Here is a 21,081-nt window from a genome sequence, read left to right on the forward strand (position 1 = left end):
GTGTGTGTGTGAAAACTGTGTGTGTGTGTGTGCATTTGTTTTCCGTGTGTGTGTGTGTGTGAAAACTGTGTGTGTGTGTGTGCATTTGTTTTCCGTGTGTGTGTGTGTGTGTGTGTGTGTGTGTGTGTGTGTGTGTGTGTGTGTGTGTGTGTGTGTGTGTGTGTGTGTGTGTGTGTGTGTGTGAGCGACAGGGTCTGTGTGTTTCTGCTCTATAGCCGTGCACTAGGAGGTGCTTGATGAAGAACCCCCCCCACAGTCAGGGTGCCATGCGGTCAGGCCAGCACAGCGGTCACATTACGGTCAGCGTGCACAAACACAGTCTAACCTCTTCCCCGCCGGCCTAGTGGCCCCCCCCGTCCACAGAGACACACAGAGACAGAGAAAGAACAGAGTTAACATCCTTCAGATCACCTCTGACCGCTTATCTCCTGACCACAAGTATTCACAAAGCATATTATGGGGTATTGTGATGTCATTATGGGCTATTGTGATGTCATTATGGGCTATTGTGATGTCATTAGTATTCACAAAGCAGAGTGCTGATCTAGAATCAGGTCTTAATTCACTATAATCTGATCCTAGTTCAGACTGCTGAGCTCAAGTATTCACAAAGCAGAGTGCTGATCTAGAATCAGGTCTTAATTCACTATAATCTGATCCTAGTTCAGACTGCTGAGCTCAAGTATTCACAAAGACGAGTGCTGAACTAGAATCAGGTCTAAATTCACTATAATCTGATCCTAGTTCAGACTGCTGAGCTCAAAACCTGTCGACACCCAGGTATCCTAACTCCGCCTCAACCAGGAAGTTGATATGATATAGAAGATATGTTATAGATGATTTCTTATGTCTTTCTTCTGTGGATGAAAACTACAGTGTCTTCACAATGTATTCATACCCTTTTTCACTTATTCCACATTTTGTTGTGTTACAGCCTGAATTCAAAATGGATGAAATATATATATTTTTTATCTCACTCATCTTATTTATTATTTTACTAGGCAAGTCAGTTAAGAACAAATTCTTATTTTTAATGACGGCCTAGGAACAGTGGGTTAACTGCACACAAATACCCCATTAATTACATTTCTGCAAATGTATTGAAAATGAAAAACAGAAATATCTCATTTATATAAGTATTCAGACCCCTGAACTGTGATGATTTCTGGGTAAGTATCTAAGAGCTTCGCAAACATGCATTTTACAATATTTTAAATTATTCAAGCACTGACAAGTTCGTTGTTGATCCTTGCTAGACAGCCATTTTCATGTCTTGTCATAGATTTTCAAGCTGATTTAAGTCAAAACTGTAACTCGGCCACTCAGGATCATTGAATGTCGTCTTGGCAAGCAACTCCCGTGTAGATTTGGCCTTGTGTTTTAGCTTATTTGTCCTGCTTAAAAGGTACATTTGTCTCCCAGTGTCTGTTGGAAAGCAGGCTGAACCAGGTTTCAGCAGGATTTTGCCTGTGCTTAGCTACATTTGTTTTATCCTAAAAAAACTCCCTAGTCCTTGCCAATGACAAGCATACCTATAACATGATGCAGCCACCACCATTCTTGAAAATATGAAGACTGGTACTCAGTGATGTTTTGTATTGGATTTTCCCCAAACATGAGATGAGGTAGTCATTCAACAATCATGTTAAACACTATTATTGTACACAGAAAGTCCATGGGACTTATGATGTGATTTGTTAAGCACATTTTTACTCCTGAACTTATTTAGGCTCCTCGTCATAACAAAGGGGTTGAATACTTATTGACTCAAGACATTTCTGCTTTACATGTTTAATTAACTTGTGAAACATGTCTAAAAACATAATTCCACGTTGACATTATGGGGTATTGTGATGTCATTATGGGGTATTGTGATGTCATTATGGGGTATTGTGATGTCATTATGGGGTATTGTGATGTCATTATGGGATATTGTGATGTCATTCTGGGGTATTGTGATGTCATTATGGGGTATTGATGTCATTATGGGGTATTGTGATGTCATTATGGGGTATTGTGATGTCATTATGGGGTATTGTGTGTAGAGGCCAGTGAAACAAACACCTCGATTTAATCCATTGTAAATTCAGCCTGTAACATCAACAACATGTGGAAAAGTCAAGGGGTGTGAATACTTCCTGAAGGCGCGGTATCTTTTGTCTTCTAACCAAGCAGGCCTTAGGACTACAGGCATTGGTATATTATGGACTGCAATGGTTGTTTACATGAATAAAATAAACCATAGTAGATTATATATAAATGGTTGTTTACATTAATAAAATAAACCATAGTAGATTATGTATAAATGGTAACATGAGCCGTTGATACTCTTTTTTCTCATGGTGGATGCAGCCTCACCTTGCTCATCTTACTCTTGCTGTCAGCGGTCAGGAAAGACATGTTGTTGATCTCATTCATTACCACAAAGTTCTGCTCCAGGAAAGGAGAAAGGGGGAATCACGGGAGAAAAGGGAGAGGAACAGAGAGAAAGGGAGAGAAACAGGGAGAAAAGTTCTGAAATGCAGGAAAGGAGAAAGGGGGAATGAATAAGGGAGAAAAGGGAGAGAAACAGGGAGAAAAGGGAGAGAAACAGGGAGAAAAGGGAGAGGAACAGAGAGAAAGGGAGAGAAACAGGGAGAAAAGGGAGAGGAACAGAGAGAAAGGGAGAGAAACAGAGAGAAAAGGGAGAGGAACAGAGAGAAAGGGAGAGAAAGAGAGAAAGGAACAGGGAGAGGAAACAGAGAGAAAGGGAGAGGAACAGAGAGACAGAGAGAAAGGGAGAGGAACAGAGAGAAAGGGAGAGGAACAGAGAGAAAGGGAGAGAGAAAAGGGAGAGAAACAGAGAGAAAGGGAGAGAAACAGAGAAAGAAGAAACAGGGAAAGAGAAACAGAGAGAAAGGGAGAGGAACAGAGAGAAAGGGAAGGAACAGAGAGAAAGGAGAGGAACAGAGAGAAGGGAGAGGAACAGAGAGAAAGGGAGAACAGAAAGAGAGAAAGGGAGAGGAACAGAGAGAAAGGGAGAGAAACAGAGAGAAAGGGAGAGGAACAGAGAGAAAGGGAGAGAAACAGAGAGAAAGGGAGAGAACAGAGAGAAAGGGAGAGGAACAGAGAGAAAGGGAGAGAAACAGAGAGAAAGAGAGAAACAGAGAGAAAGGGAGAGGAACAGAGAGAAAGGGAGGGAACAGAGAGAAACAGAGAGAAAGGGAAGAAACAGAGAGAAAAGAGGGAACAGAGAGAAAGGGAGAGGAAGAAAGGGAGAGAAACAGAAGAAAGAGAGAGAAAAACAGAGAGAAAAGGAGAGAACAGAGAGAAAGGGAGAGAAACAGAGAGAAAAGGGAGAGGAACAGAGAGAAAGGGAGAGAAACAGAGAGAAAGGGAGAGGAACAGAGAGAAAGGGAGAGGAACAGAGAGAAAGGGAGAGGAACAGAGAGAAAGGGAGAGAAACAGAGAGAAAGGGAGAGAAACAGAGAGAAAGGGAGAGAAACAGAGAGAAAAGGGAGAGGAACAGAGAGAAAGGGAGAGAAACAGAGAGGAGAACAGAGAGAAAGGAACAGAGAGAAAGGGAGAGAAACAGAGAGAAAGGGAGAGAACAGAGAGAAAGGGAGAGGAACAGAGAAAAGGGAGAGAAACAGAGAAAGAGAAAAGGAGAAAGGAGAGAACAGAGAGAAAGGGAGAGGAACAGAGAGAAAGGGAGAGAACAGAGAAAGAGAAACAGAGAGAAAGGGAGAGGAACAGAGAGAAAGGGAGAGAAACAGAACAGAGAGAAAGGGAGAGGAACAGAGAGAAAGGGAGAGGAACAGAAAGAGAGAAGAGAGAAAGGGAGAGGAAAGGAGAGGAAACAGAGAGAAAGGGAGAGGAACAGAGAGAAAGGGAGAGGAACAGAGAGAAAGGAGAGAAAGGGAGAGAAACAGAGAGAAAGGGAGAGAAACAGAGAGAAAAGGGAGAGGAACAGAGAGAAAGGGAGAGAAACAGAGAGAAAGGGAGAGGAACAGAGAGAAAGGAAAGAGAGAAAGGGAGAGAAACAGAGAGAAAGGGAGAGGAACAGAGAGGGAGAGGAACAGAGAAAAGGGAGAGAAACAGAGAGAAAAGGGAGAGGAACAGAGAGAAAGGGAGAGAAACAGAGAGAAAGGGAGAGGAACAGAGAGAAAGGGAGGAACAGAGAGAAAGGGAGAGGAGTGTATTCGATGACGAAATAAACAACCTGTCTCTATTCAAAACAGTTAAAAAATAAATAACCTGTATGTAACCCACCTCCAAAACAAATGGCAACAATAATCATTCCTTGCCATGTGACGTAGTCACTACAAGACAACTAGTAAAATGCTCTAATCGTCCTGTAGGAAAACATTTCAGAATAAATCAGTAGGACAACTGGACCCCTTGAGTACCAGTACCAATTTTTTTATTTTATTTTACCTTTATTTAACTGGGCAAGTCAGTTAAGAACAAATTCTTATTTTCAATGACAGCCTAGGAACAGTGGGTTAACTGCCTGTTCAGGGGCAGAACGACAGATTTGTACCTTGTCAGCTCGGGGATTTGAACTTGCAACCTTCCGGTTACTAGTCCAACGCTCTAACCACTAGGCTACCCTGTCGCACCAATACCACAGTCAGTCCAGCAACACTCAGTAAGAGGATTAGTAACCTCACAAGTTAAATTGCTATTGACAATAGCGACATAGGAGCCAGTCAGAGTGCAGCACGGGGAAGGGAATCTCCATTGCTCCATTGCTTCCAATGGTTAACACACACGCCACTAATAAATAGACTCCATTCAGGAGAAAAGTTATTAGAAGTCATGAACCACGATCACACCACGTACGACTGGTCCAATACTTAGAGTACTTCCGCCGTGAGGTTAGCTCCTCCGTGGATAACATAGCTATGAGGTATACTTCTTCATACCTACCGCCACTACAATAGTGGAAGACAGTGACTGGTAGTAAAACCACTACAGACTCCCTCGACACCAATTCTGACTGACCTCCAGGCATTGACCTGAAAATTACCTGACTACGTCAGACTCATTCTGAACAAGTTGTAATCTGCCAGGATACTTGGTTTCCTTCCCTTGACATGTGTGCTTGTGTAAACACACATGCACAACGGAACATCCCATTAAGATTGATGCTAGGATCACTTAACCTCTTGAAACTAGGGGGCACTATTTGTCTTTTTGGAAAAATAACGTTCCCACAATAAACCGCCTATTTCTCAGGACCAAATGCTAGAATATGCATATAATTGACAGCATAGGATAGAAAAGACTCTAACATTTCAAAACTGTCAAAATATTGTCTGTGAGTATAACAGAACTGATATTGCAGGTGAAACTCTGAGGAAAATCCAATCAGGAAGTGCCTCTTATTTTGAAACCGTTGTGTTCCTATGCATCCCTATTGGCCATTGAAAGGGATATTAACCAAATTCCTTTTTCTACGTATTCCCTAAGGTGTCTACAGCCTTTTGACGTAGTTTCATGCCTTTATGTTGAAGAATGAGCGTAAACGACTACATTGTGTAAGTGGCAAGCTGAGGGCTCTCAAAGTGATTCTTGCGTAAAAGACAGAGGTAGTCATTTTTCCTCTCACTCCTACTGAAAAGCCAATTGTCCCGGTTGATATATTATCGAATAGATATTTGAAAAACACCTTGAGGATTGATTATAAAAACGTTTGCCATGTTTCTGTCGATATTATGGATATAATTTGGAATTTTTTTCGCCGTTGTCGTGACCACTATTTCCGGTGGATTTCTCAACATAACGTGACCAATAAACGGAGGTATTTTGGGTAGAAAAATTATCTTTATGGAACAAAAGGAACATTTGCTGTCTAACTGGGAGTCTCGTCAGTGAAAACATCCGAAGATCATGAAAGGTAAACGGTTAATTTGATTGCTTTTCTGATTTTCGTGACCAAGCTTCCTGCTGCTAGCTGGACATAATGCTATGCTAGGCTATCGATAAACTTACACAAACGCTTGTCTTGCTTTGGCTGTAGACTTATCATATAGTTATCAACTTAGGATAGTACACTAAGCAACACCCTGCAAATTAGGAAAGCCCTAGATATAACATTAGACAATGCCATGATAGGGTCATTTTGCCAAGACCATGGACGTATATAGAATACAGTCCAGATGTGAGATGATTAACTATATTTAGTTTTGTTTATGCTTTCATTAATTTTGTTTAATTTTCTCCGGCACGTAGAAAGTGACGGAGCCATAAACAACTTCCCCATACAACCATCAGTTAGTGTCACAACGCTGCTCATTTGGGAGGAAATGTAATGATATATTTCATGAGTGCGTTGTTAACCTCTGCCTAAGTTACTGCCCAGATCTTCCAGTCTGGACGACCAGACGACGGGTCCGGAACGGCGATCCCAATCCGGACATCTGCTGTCCAGCCATGGAGCGGACTTCTTCATTTGCAGAAACCCTATCCGGGTCGACCACCAGATGGTGGGGACGATGGTCCACAACCAGGACAACACACGGTCATTTTTATGTTGGTTTGCAACATGCAAGTTAATTTGCAAGATTGAACCCAACATGGGTTCGCCTGGGGGTTGGTTTATGACAGGCATAAATACCTATCCCCCCTGTTTCCTCTCTCTACCCTACTGATGTGAAATTTGAAAACCCCTTGGTTAACATAGAGATTCTGGGAACTTCAGTAGGTGGGGGGGAAATGAACTGTATTCAGGTAATCCAACCAATTGAAATATATGCGGTGGTACTTAATGAATATGATGTCAGTTCGGTTGTCATCTGAGACATTCTCGTCAATGATAAGATGACAAACTCTACAGTGGAAAGTCTGCACATTGTAGTTATCGGATTCACATGGAATTGTTGTTCAATATAAATGTTTGAATATAAAATTATTCGTGATGGGATGAAATGTAATTTTAGCTTCCAAATGTGAGATGTGGGTTTTCATAAGGTTAAGGGCTCTGCTCAATCAGTGGCCCGGTCCTGTGAAGGGACATGGGTTATAAAACTTTTCAAACACGCCCTCCTCTCCCTTCCTATATAAAGCCTTGACGACAATATAACCTCCTGTTCCGAGGACGTGAGGACGACGGTCCGATGTCAGAATGGTTCAGATAATAACTACAGAACGAAGCCAACGTCAGCGTGAGCTTTGGTTGCGAATGGTATGAACTTTGAACTCTTATTCACTACAGAAGTGATACCTTCTAGCCGTTGAGTTAGCAACAGCAGCTGCAAACGAGGGTTAGGAAGGAACAGACAGAGTATCCCGTCTATCACACAACGACGTTACTACAACGTATCCAATTGACCACCAGAGACATTATTCAAAGGACAAAGGACTCCGTTTGGCAACACGGTCTTCCATCTACCACCAACCTACCGAAGTGCAGCTCAGAGTAAATATTTATTGCATTTTCCTTTTCCAAATGGGCAGTAATTTAGAATGCATAAGATACTGTATTTACGATAGCACAGCTTCTCCCTTTGTCCCTCAGTCTTCCCGCTCTTTCACTCAACCCAGCCCCTTTTATTTTGTGTAACAAGCTGTCATATCTGTTCTGCCCGCTAGGGACATTTTCCTTTATGACGTAATTTGTAATCAAGGTATGATTCATTCTTTGTATATGTAATTCTGTGTGATTAGTTAGGTATTTAGTAAATAAATAATTAAACCCAATTTTGGATTGCTGATTCAACTTGTTAGCCAGGGTTCGTGAAAGATAACCAAGAATTTACAACTTTCAGATGAGACTGAATTAAGGTGACGATTAATATTGACTGCTATTGATGTAAAATATTACTAGGTCTTTAAGAGTTTTTTCGGAAGATATCAGCTCTATAAATATTATTTCGTGGTGCCCCGACTCTCTAGTTAATTACATTTACATGATTAGCTCAATCAGGTAATATTAATTACGGAGAAAGGATTTTATAGAATAGCATGTCATATCACTTAATCCGGCATAGCCAAAGACACGACACTGCCTATACCATAACCCCACCGCCACCATGGGGCACTCTGTTCACAACGTTGACATCAGCAAACCGCTCGACCACACGACACAATACACACGGTCTGCAGTTGTGAGGCCGGCATTCTCTAATTCTCTAAAACGACGTTGGAGGCGGCTTATGGTAGAGAAATTAACAATAAATTATCTGGCAACAGCTCTGGTGGACATTCCTGCAGTCAGCATACCAATTGCACGCTCCCTCAAAACTTGAGGTATCTGTGTTGTGTAGACAAAACTGCACATTTTAGAGAGGCCTTTAATTGTCCCCCCAGCACAAGGTGCACTTGTGCAATAATCATGCTGTTTAATCAGCTTCTTGATATGCTACACCTGTCAGGTGGATGGATTTTCTTGGCAAAGGAGAAATGGGTGGGTGTGTGTGTGCGTGTGTGTGTGTGTGTGTGTGTGTGTGTGTGTGTGTGTGTGTGTGTGTGTGTGTGTGTGTGTGTGTGTGTGTGTGTGTGTGTGTGTGTGTGTTAAAGGAGGTAGGGGCACACTCACATGGTGAGTGGGAGGGTGGGTGTGTGTGTGTGTGTGTGTGTGTGTGTGTGTGTGTGTGTGTGTGTGTGTGTGTGTGTTAAAGGAGGTAGGGGCACACTACCTGTGTGTGTGTGTGTGTGTGTTAAAGGAGGTCACACTCACATGAGACTTGGACCAGAAGATGAACACCTCTCCAACCATCCTGAAGAGTTCCTCAGCATCTGGGTCTGGACAGGTCAACCATCGAGCCCTGGAACAACAAGAAAAGGGTCAGGTGTATTTTGTGTGTGTTTGCATGTGTGCGTGTGTGATTGTGTGTTTGCATGTGTGCGTGCGTGATTGTGTGTGATTGTGTGTGTGATTGTGTGTGATTGTGTGATTGTGTGTGATTGTGTGCGTGATTGTGTGTGATTGTGTGTGTGTGTGTGATTGTGTGATTGTGTGTGTGTGTGTGATTGTGTGTGTGTGTGATTGTGTGTGTGTGATTGTGTGCGTGATTGTGTGATTGTGTGTGTGTGATTGTGTGTGTGTGTGATTGTGTGTGATTGTGTGTGATTGTGTGTGATTGTGTGTGATTGTGTGTGATTGTGTGTGTGTGTGTGATTGTGTGTGTGTGTGATTGTGTGATTGTGTGTGATTGTGTGTGATTGTGTGTGATTGTGTGTGATTGTGTGTGATTGTTTGTGTGTGTGTGATTGTGTGTGTGTGTGATTGTGTGCGTGATTGTGTGATTGTGTGTGTGTGATTGTGTGTGTGTGATTGTGTGTGTGTGATTGTGTGTGTGTGTGATTGTGTGTGTGTGTGATTGTGTGTGTGTGTGATTGTGCGTGTGTGTGATTGTGTGTGTGTGTGATTGTGCGTGCACGTGTTGGTTTATGACTCCACAGTACCTGTTGTTATCCACATATCTGATCAGTAGAGGGTACAGAGCGTAGAGGTCTCTGCAGAGAACAGCAAACTCATCCCTAATGGTTCCTTCCTCACTGTCCACCTCAGACTTCCCCTCCAGTCTCAGCTGCTCCTCCTCAGCCACTACCTTCCCACTGCGTTTCTTCAGTTTCTCCATGGTCGGGATGAAATGAGACTTCAACATCTCAGGCTTGGCCCTGCTAACGATGGGCTGGGCAAACACTGGACAAGTACAGGACAGGCAGGACACACAGGGCCCAATGTTGAAAGGTCGTTACTCAACGTCCATAGAAAAGCAAGGTTAGCAACAATTGATCTCTGAACACATCACCATGAACTGAAAACGACATCATTTCTAAAACATCTCCCCACCAACCAGCCAGTCATCTCCCCCACCAACCAGCCCCCCACCACCACCAACCAGCCAGCCCCCCACCAACCAGCCAGTCCCCCCCACCAACCAGCCAGTCACCCCCCCCACCAACCAGCCAGTCCCCCCCACCAACCAGCCAGTCCCCCCGCCCCCACCACCAACCAGCCAGTCCCCCCACCACCAACCAGCCAGTCCCCCCCCACCACCAACCTGCCAGTCCCCCCCACCACCAACCTGCCAGTCCCCCCCCACCACCAACCTGCCAGTCCCCCCATCACCAACCTGCCAGTCCCCCCCACCAACCAGCCAGTCCCCCCCCACCACCAACCAGCCAGTCCCCCCCCACCAACCAGCCAGTCCCCCCCACCACCACCAACCTGCCAGGCGTTTCATCCAGGAGGCTTCGTCTATCCCCAGATTATTCACCACTATCTTCATGATGTTGCCCAGCAACTGGTTGAGTTGTTCTGAGGTGACGTCAGTACAGAGCTGACCGTCCAGGTCGGGGTAGTTCTCCAGACCTCTTTCCCACCAACGAGGAAGGTAGTTACACAGCATGGGCAGGGTGATCTCGATAACGTGGGGCATCTCAGTGTAGCGAGCCCCTGACTCTGCCAGGTCCCCGATCTCCTTCATCAGGACATCTAGCTCTGGGATGTCCGTACACAGCTCCTCTACTTGGTTGGGCAGGCCCAGGACTGGCAGGGGTAGAGAGACGAGAGAGAGTGGGGGTGGAGAAGGAGGACAGGAAGGGCAGAGAATAAACATATTGTGTTATTAATGCTCTGGGATGTCAGTGCCCAGCTCCTCTACGTGCTGGGGGAGGGAGGAAAAATATTGTGTCATTTCTACACGTACAGAGAGAGAGAGAGAGAGAGAAGAGAGAGAGAGAGAAGAGAGAGAGAGAGAAGAGAAGATTAGAGAAGATTAGAGAAGAGAAGAGAAGAGAGGGGGAAAAAGAAAGAGAAAAAGATGAAAGTGAGAGAGACAAAGGGAGAGAGAGATCTGTTCGAGAGATAAAATAGAGAGATCTGTTAGAGAGATAAATTAGAGAGAGAGATCTGTTAGAGAGATAAAATAGAGGGAGATCTGTCCGAGAGATAAAATAGAGGGAGATCTGTTCGAGAGATAAAATAGAGAGAGATCTGTTAGAGAGATAAAATAGAGGGAGATCTGTTAGAGAGATAAAATAGAGAGTGGTGAGAAATACAGAGAATGTATTTCTAGATATAGAGAAAGATAGAGATGTAGATAGAGAGACAGACATAGATATAGATAGAGACAGATATAGAGATATAGATATAGACAGAAAGAGATATAGATATCATGACAGATATAGATATAGACAGAAAGATATATAGATATCATGACAGATATAGATAGAGAGACAGATATAGATAGAGACAGATATAGACAGAGACAGACATAGATATAGATAGAGACAGATATACAGATATAGATATAGACAGAAAGAGATATAGATATCATGACAGATATAGATAGAGAGACAGATATAGATAGAGACAGATATAGATACAGATATAGATAGAGAGACAGATATAGATAGAGAGACAGATATAGATATAGAGACAGATATAGATAGAGACAGATATAGATATAGAGACAGATATAGATAGAGAGACAGATATAGATATAGAGACAGATATAGATAGAGACAGATATAGATAGAGAGACAGATATAGATATAGAGACAGATATAGATAGAGAGACAGATATAGATAGAGAGACAGATATAGATAGAGACAGATATAGATACAGATATAGATAGAGAGACAGATATAGATAGAGACAGATATAGATATAGAGACAGATATAGATAGAGACAGATATAGATATAGAGACAGATATAGATATAGAGACAGATATAGATAGAGAGACAGATATAGAGAGACAGATATAGATAGAGAGACAGATATAGATAGAGAGACAGATATAGATATAGAGACAGATATAGATAGAGAGACAGATATAGATAGAGACAGATATAGATAGAGAGACAGATATAGATAGAGAGACAGATATAGAGAGACAGATATAGATATAGAGAGAGATATAGATAGAGAGACAGATATAGATAGAGACAGATATAGATATAGAGACAGATATAGATATAGAGACAGATATAGATAGAGAGACATATATAGATAGAGAGACAGATATAGATAGAGAGACAGATATAGATATAGAGACAGATATAGATAGAGACAGATATAGATAGAGAGACAGATATAGATATAGAGACAGATATAGATAGAGAGACAGATATAGATAGAGAGACAGATATAGATATAGATAGAGACAGATATAGATACAGATATAGATAGAGAGACAGATATAGAGAGACAGATATAGATATAGAGACAGATATAGATAGAGACAGATATAGATATAGAGACAGATATAGATATAGAGACAGATATAGATATAGAGACAGATATAGATAGAGAGACAGATATAGAGAGACAGATATAGATAGAGAGACAGATATAGATATAGAGACAGATATAGATAGAGAGACAGATATAGATAGAGACAGATATAGATAGAGAGACAGATATAGATAGAGAGACAGATATAGAGAGACAGATATAGATATAGAGAGAGATATAGATAGAGAGACAGATATAGATAGAGACAGATATAGATATAGAGACAGATATAGATAGAGAGACAGATATAGATATAGAGACAGATATAGATAGAGAGACAGATATAGATAGAGAGACAGATATAGATATAGAGACAGATATAGATAGAGAGACAGATATAGATAGAGAGACAGATATAGATATAGAGACAGATATAGAGAGACAGATATAGATAGAGACAGATATAGATATAGAGACAGATATAGATATAGAGACAGATATAGATAGAGAGACAGATATAGATATAGAGACAGATATAGATAGAGACAGATATAGATAGAGAGACAGATATAGATATATAGATTTAGAGACAGCTATTTCGACATGGAGACACATATTTAGATACAGACAGGTTTACTCACTGCCTCTCTCTCTGGGTGTCTTCGTGGTGTACACAGAGTAGGCGTTGTACTCGTTGAGGCCGGGCTCCAGGTAGGCCACAGGCATGGCAGCGGCAAGATTAGCCAGACACTCCCCCAGAGCCGGCCTCTGCCTGTATACAGACACGACAAAACATTATTGGTCTGACGCCCAATGGACTGCAAAGGGTGTTATAGTAACAGAACAGAAACCTGAACAAACAAACATCAGGATCAGCGATAATACCCACTATAAACACTGAGCCCACATTGATAATAACCACTATAAACACTGAGTCCACATCGATAATAACCACTGTAAACACTGAGCCCACAGGGATAATAACCACTATAAACACTGAGCCCACAGGGATAATAAGCACTATAAACACTGAGTCCACATCGATAATAACCACTATAAACACTGAGCCCATAGGGATAATAACCACTATAAACACTGAGCCCACAGGGATAATAAGCACTATAAACACTGAGCCCATAGGGATAATAACCTCTATAAACACTGAGCCCACAGGGATAATAACCACTATAAACACTGAGCCCACAGTGATAATAACCACTATAAACACTGAGTCCACAGGGATAATAACCACTATAAACACTGAGCCCACAGGGATAATAGCCACTATAAACACTGAGCCCATAGGGATAATAACCACTATAAACACTGAGCCCACATCGATAATAACCACTATAAACACTGAGCCCATAATATATAGAATAATAACCACTATAAACACTGAGCCCACAGCGATAATAACCACTATAAACACTGAGCCCATAGGGATAATAGCCACTATAAACACTGAGCCCATAATATATAGAGTAATAACCACTATAAAAACACTGAGCCCATAGGGATAATAACCACTATAAACACTGAGCCCACAGGGATAATAACCACTATAAACACTGAGCCCACAGTGATAATAACCACTATAAACACTGAGCCCACAGGGATAATAACCACTATAAACACTGAGCCCACAGTGATAATAACCACTATAAACACTGAGCCCATAGGGATAATAGCCACTATAAACACTGAGCCCATAATATATAGAATAATAACCACTATAAACACTGAGCCCACAGGGATAATAACCACTATAAACACTGAGCCCACAGGGATAATAACCACTATAAACACTGAGCCTATAGCGATAATAACCACTATAAACACTGAGCCCACAGGGATAATAAGCACTATAAACACTGAGCCCACAGGGATAATAACCACTATAAACACTGAGCCCACAGGGATAATAACCACTATAAACACTGAGCCCACAGGGATAATAACCACTATAAACACTGAGCCCACAGCGATAATAACCACTATAAACACTGAGCCCACAGGGATAATAACCACTATAAACACTGAGCCCACAGCGATAATAACCACTATAAACACTGAGCCCACAGGGATAATAACCACTATAAACACTGAGCCCATAATATATAGAATAATAACCACTATAAACACTGAGCCCACAGCGATAATAACCACTATAAACACTGAGTCCACATCGATAATAACCACTATAAACACTGAGCCCACATCGATAATACCCACTATAAACACTGAGCCCACAGTGATAATAACCACTATAAACACTGAGCCCATAGCGATAATAACCACTATAAACACTGAGCCCACATCGATAATAACCACTATAAACACTGAGCCCATAGGGATAATAACCACTATAAACACTGAGCCCACAAGGATAATAACCACTATAAACACTGAGCCCACAGGGATAATAACCACTATAAACACTGAGCCCATAGCGATAATAACCACTATAAACACTGAGCCCACATCGATAATAACCACTATAAACACTGAGCCCATAGCGATAATAACCACTACAAACACTGAGCCCACAGGGATAATAACCACTATAAACACTGAGCCCACAGGGATAATAACCACTATAAACACTGAGCCCACAGGGATAATAACCTCTATAAACACTGAGCCCACAGGGATAATAACCACTATAAACACTGAGCCCATAGGGATAATAACCACTATAAACACTGAGCCCACATCGATAATAACCACTATAAACACTGAGCCCATAGCGATAATAACCACTACAAACACTGAGCCCACATTGATAATAACCACTATAAACACTGAGCCCATAGCGATAATAACCACTATAAACACTGAGCCCATAGCGATAATAACCACTATAAACACTGAGCCCACATTGATAATAACCACTATAAACACTGAGCCCATAGTGATAATAACCACTATAAACACTGAGCCCACAGTGATAATAACCACTATAAACACTGAGTCCACAGGGATAATAACCACTATAAACACTGAGCCCACATCGATAATACCCACTATAAACACTGAGCCCACAGGGATAATAACCACTATAAACACTGAGCCCATAGGGATAATAACCACTATAAACACTGAGCCCACATTGATAATAACCACTATAAACACTGAGCCCATAGGGATAATAACCACTATAAACACTGAGCCCACAGGGATAATAACCACTATAAACACTGAGCCCACAGGGATAATAACCACTATAAACACTGAGCCCATAGCGATAATAACCACTATAAACACTGAGCCCACATCGATAATAACCACTATAAACACTGAGCCCATAGCGATAATAACCACTACAAACACTGAGCCCACAGGGATAATAACCACTATAAACACTGAGCCCACAGGGATAATAACCTCTATAAACACTGAGCCCACAGGGATAATAACCACTATAAACACTGAGCCCATAGGGATAATAACCACTATAAACACTGAGCCCACATCGATAATAACCACTATAAACACTGAGCCCATAGCGATAATAACCACTACAAACACTGAGCCCACATTGATAATAACCACTATAAACACTGAGCCCATAGCGATAATAACCACTATAAACACTGAGCCCACATTGATAATAACCACTATAAACACTGAGCCCATAGCGATAATAACCACTATAAACACTGAGCCCATAGGGATAATAACCACTATAAACACTGAGCCCATAGGGAAAATAACCACTATAAACACTGAGCCCACATCGATAATAACCACTATAAACACTGAGCCCACAGGGATAATAGCCACTATAAACACTGAGCCCATAATATATAGAATAATAACCACTATAAACACTGAGCCCACAGGGATAATAACCACTATAAACACTGAGCCCACAGGGATAATACCCACTATAAACACTGAGCCCATAGGGAAAATAACCACTATAAACACTGAGCCCACATCGATAATAACCACTATAAACACTGAGCCCACAGGGATAATAGCCACTATAAACACTGAGCCCATAATATATAGAATAATAACCACTATAAACACTGAGCCCACAGGGATAATAACCACTATAAACACTGAGCCCACAGGGATAATACCCACTATAAACACTGAGCCCACAGGGATAATAGCCACTATAAACACTGAGCCCATAATATATAGAATAATAACCACTATAAACACTGAGCCCACAGGGATAATAACCACTATAAACACTGAGCCCACAGGGATAATACCCACTATAAACACTGAGCCCACAGGGATAATAGCCACTATAAACACTGAGCCCATAATATATAGAATAATAACCACTATAAACACTGAGCCCACAGGGATAATAACCACTATAAACACTGAGCCCACATTGATAATAACCACTATAAACACTGAGCCCACAGGGATAATAACCACTATAAACACTGAGCCCACAGGGATAATAACCACTATAAACACTGAGCCCATAGGGATAATAACCACTATAAACACTGAGCCCACAGGGATAATAACCACTATAAACACTGAGGCCACATCGATAATAACCACTATAAACACTGAGCCCATAGGGATAATAACCACTATAAACACTGAGCCCACAGGGATAATAACCACTATAAACACTGAGCCCATAGCGATAATAACCACTATAAACACTGAGCCCACATCGATAATAACCACTATAAACACTGAGCCCATAGCGATAATAACCACTACAAACACTGAGCCCACAGGGATAATAACCACTATAAACACTGAGCCCACAGGGATAATAACCTCTATAAACACTGAGCCCACAGGGATAATAACCACTATAAACACTGAGCCCATAGGGATAATAACCACTATAAACACTGAGCCCACATCGATAATAACCACTATAAACACTGAGCCCATAGGGATAATAACCACTATAAACACTGAGCCCATAGCGATAATAACCACTATAAACACTGAGCCCATAGCGATAATAACCACTATAAACACTGAGCCCATAGCGATAATAACCACTATAAACACTGAGTCCACAGCGATAATAACCACTATAAACACTGAGCCCATAGCGATAATAACCACTATAAACACTGAGCCCATAGCGATAATAACCAGAGACACTATAAACACTGAGCCCACAGGGATAATAACCACTATAAACACTGAGGCCACATCGATAATAACCACTATAAACACTGAGCCCACAGGGATAATAACCACTATAAACACTGAGCCCACAGGGATAATAACCACTATAAACACTGAGCCCACAGGGATAATAACCACTATAAACACTGAGCCCACAGGGATAATAACCACTATAAACACTGAGCCCACAGTGATAATAACCACTATAAACACTGAGCCCATAGGGATAATAAGCACTATAAACACTGAGCCCACATCGATAATAACCACTATAAACACTGAGCCCACAGGGATAATAGCCACTATAAACACTGAGCCCATAATATATAGAATAATAACCACTATAAACACTGAGCCCACAGGGATAATAACCACTATAAACACTGAGCCCACAGGGATAATACCCACTATAAACACTGAGCCCACAGGGATAATAACCACTATAAACACTGAGCCCACAGGGATAATAACCACTATAAACACTGAGCCCACAGGGATAATAACCACTATAAACACTGAGTCCACATCGATAATAACCACTATAAACACTGAGCCCACAGGGATAATAACCACTATAAACACTGAGCCCATAGGGATAATAACCACTATAAACACTGAGCCCACAGGGATAATAACCACTATAAACACTGAGGCCACATCGATAATAACCACTATAAACACTGAGCCCATAGGGATAATAACCACTATAAACACTGAGCCCACAGGGATAATAACCACTATAAACACTGAGCCCATAGGGATAATAACCACTATAAACACTGAGCCCACAGGGATAATAACCTCTATAAACACTGAGCCCACAGGGATAATAACCACTATAAACACTGAGCCCATAGGGATAATAACCACTATAAACACTGAGCCCACAGTGATAATAACCACTATAAACACTGAGCCCATAATATATAGAATAATAACCACTATAAACACTGAGCCCACAGGGATAATAACCACTATAAACACTGAGCCCATAGCGATAATAACCACTATAAACACTGAGCCCACAGGGATAATAAGCACTATAAACACTGAGCCCATAGCGATAATAACCACTATAAACACTGAGCCCATAGGGATAATAACCACTATAAACACTGAGCCCACAGGGATAATAAGCACTATAAACACTGAGTCCACATCGATAATAACCACTATAAACACTGAGCCCATAGGGATAATAACCACTTTAAACACTGAGCCCACAGGGATAATAACCACTGTAAACACTGAGCCCATAGCGATAATAACCACTATAAACACTGAGCCCATAGGGATAATAACCTCTATAAACACTGAGCCCACAGCGATAATAACCACTATAAACACTGAGCCCATAGCGATAATAACCACTATAAACACTGAGCCCATAGCGATAATAACCACTATAAACACTGAGCCCATAGGGATAATAGCCACTATAAACACTGAGCCCATAGGGATAATAACCACTATAAACACTGAGCCCATAGGGATAATAACCACTATAAACACTGAGCCCATAGGGATAATAACCACTATAAACACTGAGCCCATAGGGATAATAACCACTATAAACACTGAGCCCACAGGGATAATAACCACTATAAACACTGAGCCCACAGGGATAATAAGCACTATAAACACTGAGCCCACAGGGATAATAACCACTATAAACACTGAGCCCACAGGGATAATAGCCACTATAAACACTGAGCCCATAATTTAGTGAACTACTTTTGACCAGAGCCCTTTGACGCTGGTGGAGAGTAGTGATTTAGATTAGATTTTATTAGATATTTCTTTGTTGACAGAGTTTCACAAATGTTTGCTTAATTAACATATGAGAAAATGCACTGCGATACTGTGAGACATTGCATACAGTGGACAGACAGACAGACAGACAGAGACAGACAGACAGACAGACAGACAGACAGACAGACAGACAGACAGACAGACAGACAGACAGACAGACAGACAGACAGACAGACAGACAGACAGACCAGACAGAGATATAGAGATACAGACAGACAGACAGACAGACAGACAGACAGACAGACAGACAGACAGACAGACATATAGAGATACAGACAGACAGACAGACAGACAGACAGACAGACAGACAGACAGACAGACAGACAGACAGACAGACAGACAAACGGTATTTTGGTATTTCTTTCATTGTCCCAACATATTTTGAATGTCAGCAGTCAAACTTTTACGATATCGGACTTTCAAGAAGCAAAGTGTCACTGGTCACATCGTCAAAATGCTTCTTGGAAGTCCGATATCTTGAAAGTTTGACTGATGACATGATAAATATTTTGGGGACTGTATCAAAAGGGAAAAATAGCAAAAGAGAGAATTATTTTGATTGTAATTTCCCTTTAAGCAGGTAGTGTGTACTAACTTCTCAGCGTGAGGCGTCTTCACGGTGCCCAGCGAGTAGATGGAACACATGATCCTGTAACACGAGATCTGAAGGTCGTCCACTGGAGGGCAGACAGACAGGAAGGAATCAGATAGACAGGAGTCAGAGAGACAGACAGGGAGGAATCAAAGAATCAGACAGACAGATAGGAGTCAGAGACAGACAAGAGTTAGTTAGACAGACAGGGGTCAGATAGACAGACAGGGGTCAGATAGACAGACAGGGGTCAGATAGACAGACAGGGGTCAGATAGACAGACAGGGGTCAGATAGACAGAAGACCGGAGCCAGACAGACAGACAGACAGACAGACAGACAGGGGTCAGATAGACAGACAGGGGTCAGATAGACAGACAGGGGTCAGATAGACAGACAGGGGTCAGATAAACAGACAGGGGTCAGATAGACAGAAGACCGGAGCCAGACAGACAGACAGACAGACAGACAGACAGACAGACAGATAGGGGTCAGATAGACAGACAGGGGTCAGATAGACAGACAGGGGTCAGATAGACAGAAGACCGGAGCCAGACAGACAGACAGACAGACAGGGGTCAGATAGACAGACAGGGGTCAGATAGACAGACAGGGGTCAGATAGACAGAAGACCGGAGCCAGACAGACAGGGGTCAGATAGACAGACAGGGGTCAGATAGACAGACAGGAGTCAGATAGTCAGACAGGGGTCAGATAGACAGACATGAGTTAGACAGACAGAAGACCGGAGCCAGACAGACAGACAGACAGACAGGGGTCAGATAGACAGACAGGGGTCATGTTAATGTGGTGATTGTAGACTGACCCTCTATCATTATGTTAATTTGGTGATGTAGACTGACCCTCTATCATTATGTTAATGTCCTGATGTAGACTGACCCTCTGTCATTATGTGGCGATGTAGACTGACCCTCTATCATTATGTTAATGTGGTGATGTAGACTGACCCTATATCATTATGTGGTGATGTAGACTAACCCTATATCATTATGTGGTGATGTAGACTGACCCTATATCATTATGTGGTGATGTAGACTGACCCTATATCATTATGTTAATGTGGTGATGTAGACTGACCCTCTATCATTATGTGGTGATGTAGACTAACCCTATATCATTATGTGGTGATGTAGACTAACCCTATATCATTATGTGGTGATGTAGACTGACCCTATATCATTATGTGGTGATGTAGACTGACCCTCTATCATTATGTGGTGATGTAGACTGACCCTCTATCATTATGCGGTGATGTAGACTGACCCTCTATCATTATGTTAATGTGGTGATGTAGACTGACCCTATATCATTATGTGGTGATGTAGACTAACCCTATATCATTATGTGGTGATGTA

At 41.8% G+C, this 21,081-nt stretch overlaps 1 protein-coding gene across 1 annotated transcript in view; it reads right to left on the reverse strand.

Annotated features, from left to right (window-relative positions):
- Nucleotides 1-21,081, reverse strand: part of ryr1b (ryanodine receptor 1b (skeletal)) — a 287,373-nt gene that overhangs the window by 107,914 nt on the left and 158,378 nt on the right. The window contains 8 exon segments of the mRNA XM_065027242.1: nucleotides 326-340; nucleotides 2,359-2,430; nucleotides 6,340-6,430; nucleotides 8,622-8,750; nucleotides 9,391-9,631; nucleotides 10,160-10,480; nucleotides 12,814-12,944; nucleotides 19,710-19,791. Of these exon segments, the coding sequence (XP_064883314.1) occupies nucleotides 326-340; nucleotides 2,359-2,430; nucleotides 6,340-6,430; nucleotides 8,622-8,750; nucleotides 9,391-9,631; nucleotides 10,160-10,480; nucleotides 12,814-12,944; nucleotides 19,710-19,791 (1,082 nt within the window).

This window comes from Oncorhynchus nerka, linkage group LG14 (assembly GCF_034236695.1).
Source record: "Oncorhynchus nerka isolate Pitt River linkage group LG14, Oner_Uvic_2.0, whole genome shotgun sequence".
In the NCBI taxonomy this organism is placed as follows: Eukaryota; Metazoa; Chordata; class Actinopteri; order Salmoniformes; family Salmonidae; genus Oncorhynchus; species Oncorhynchus nerka.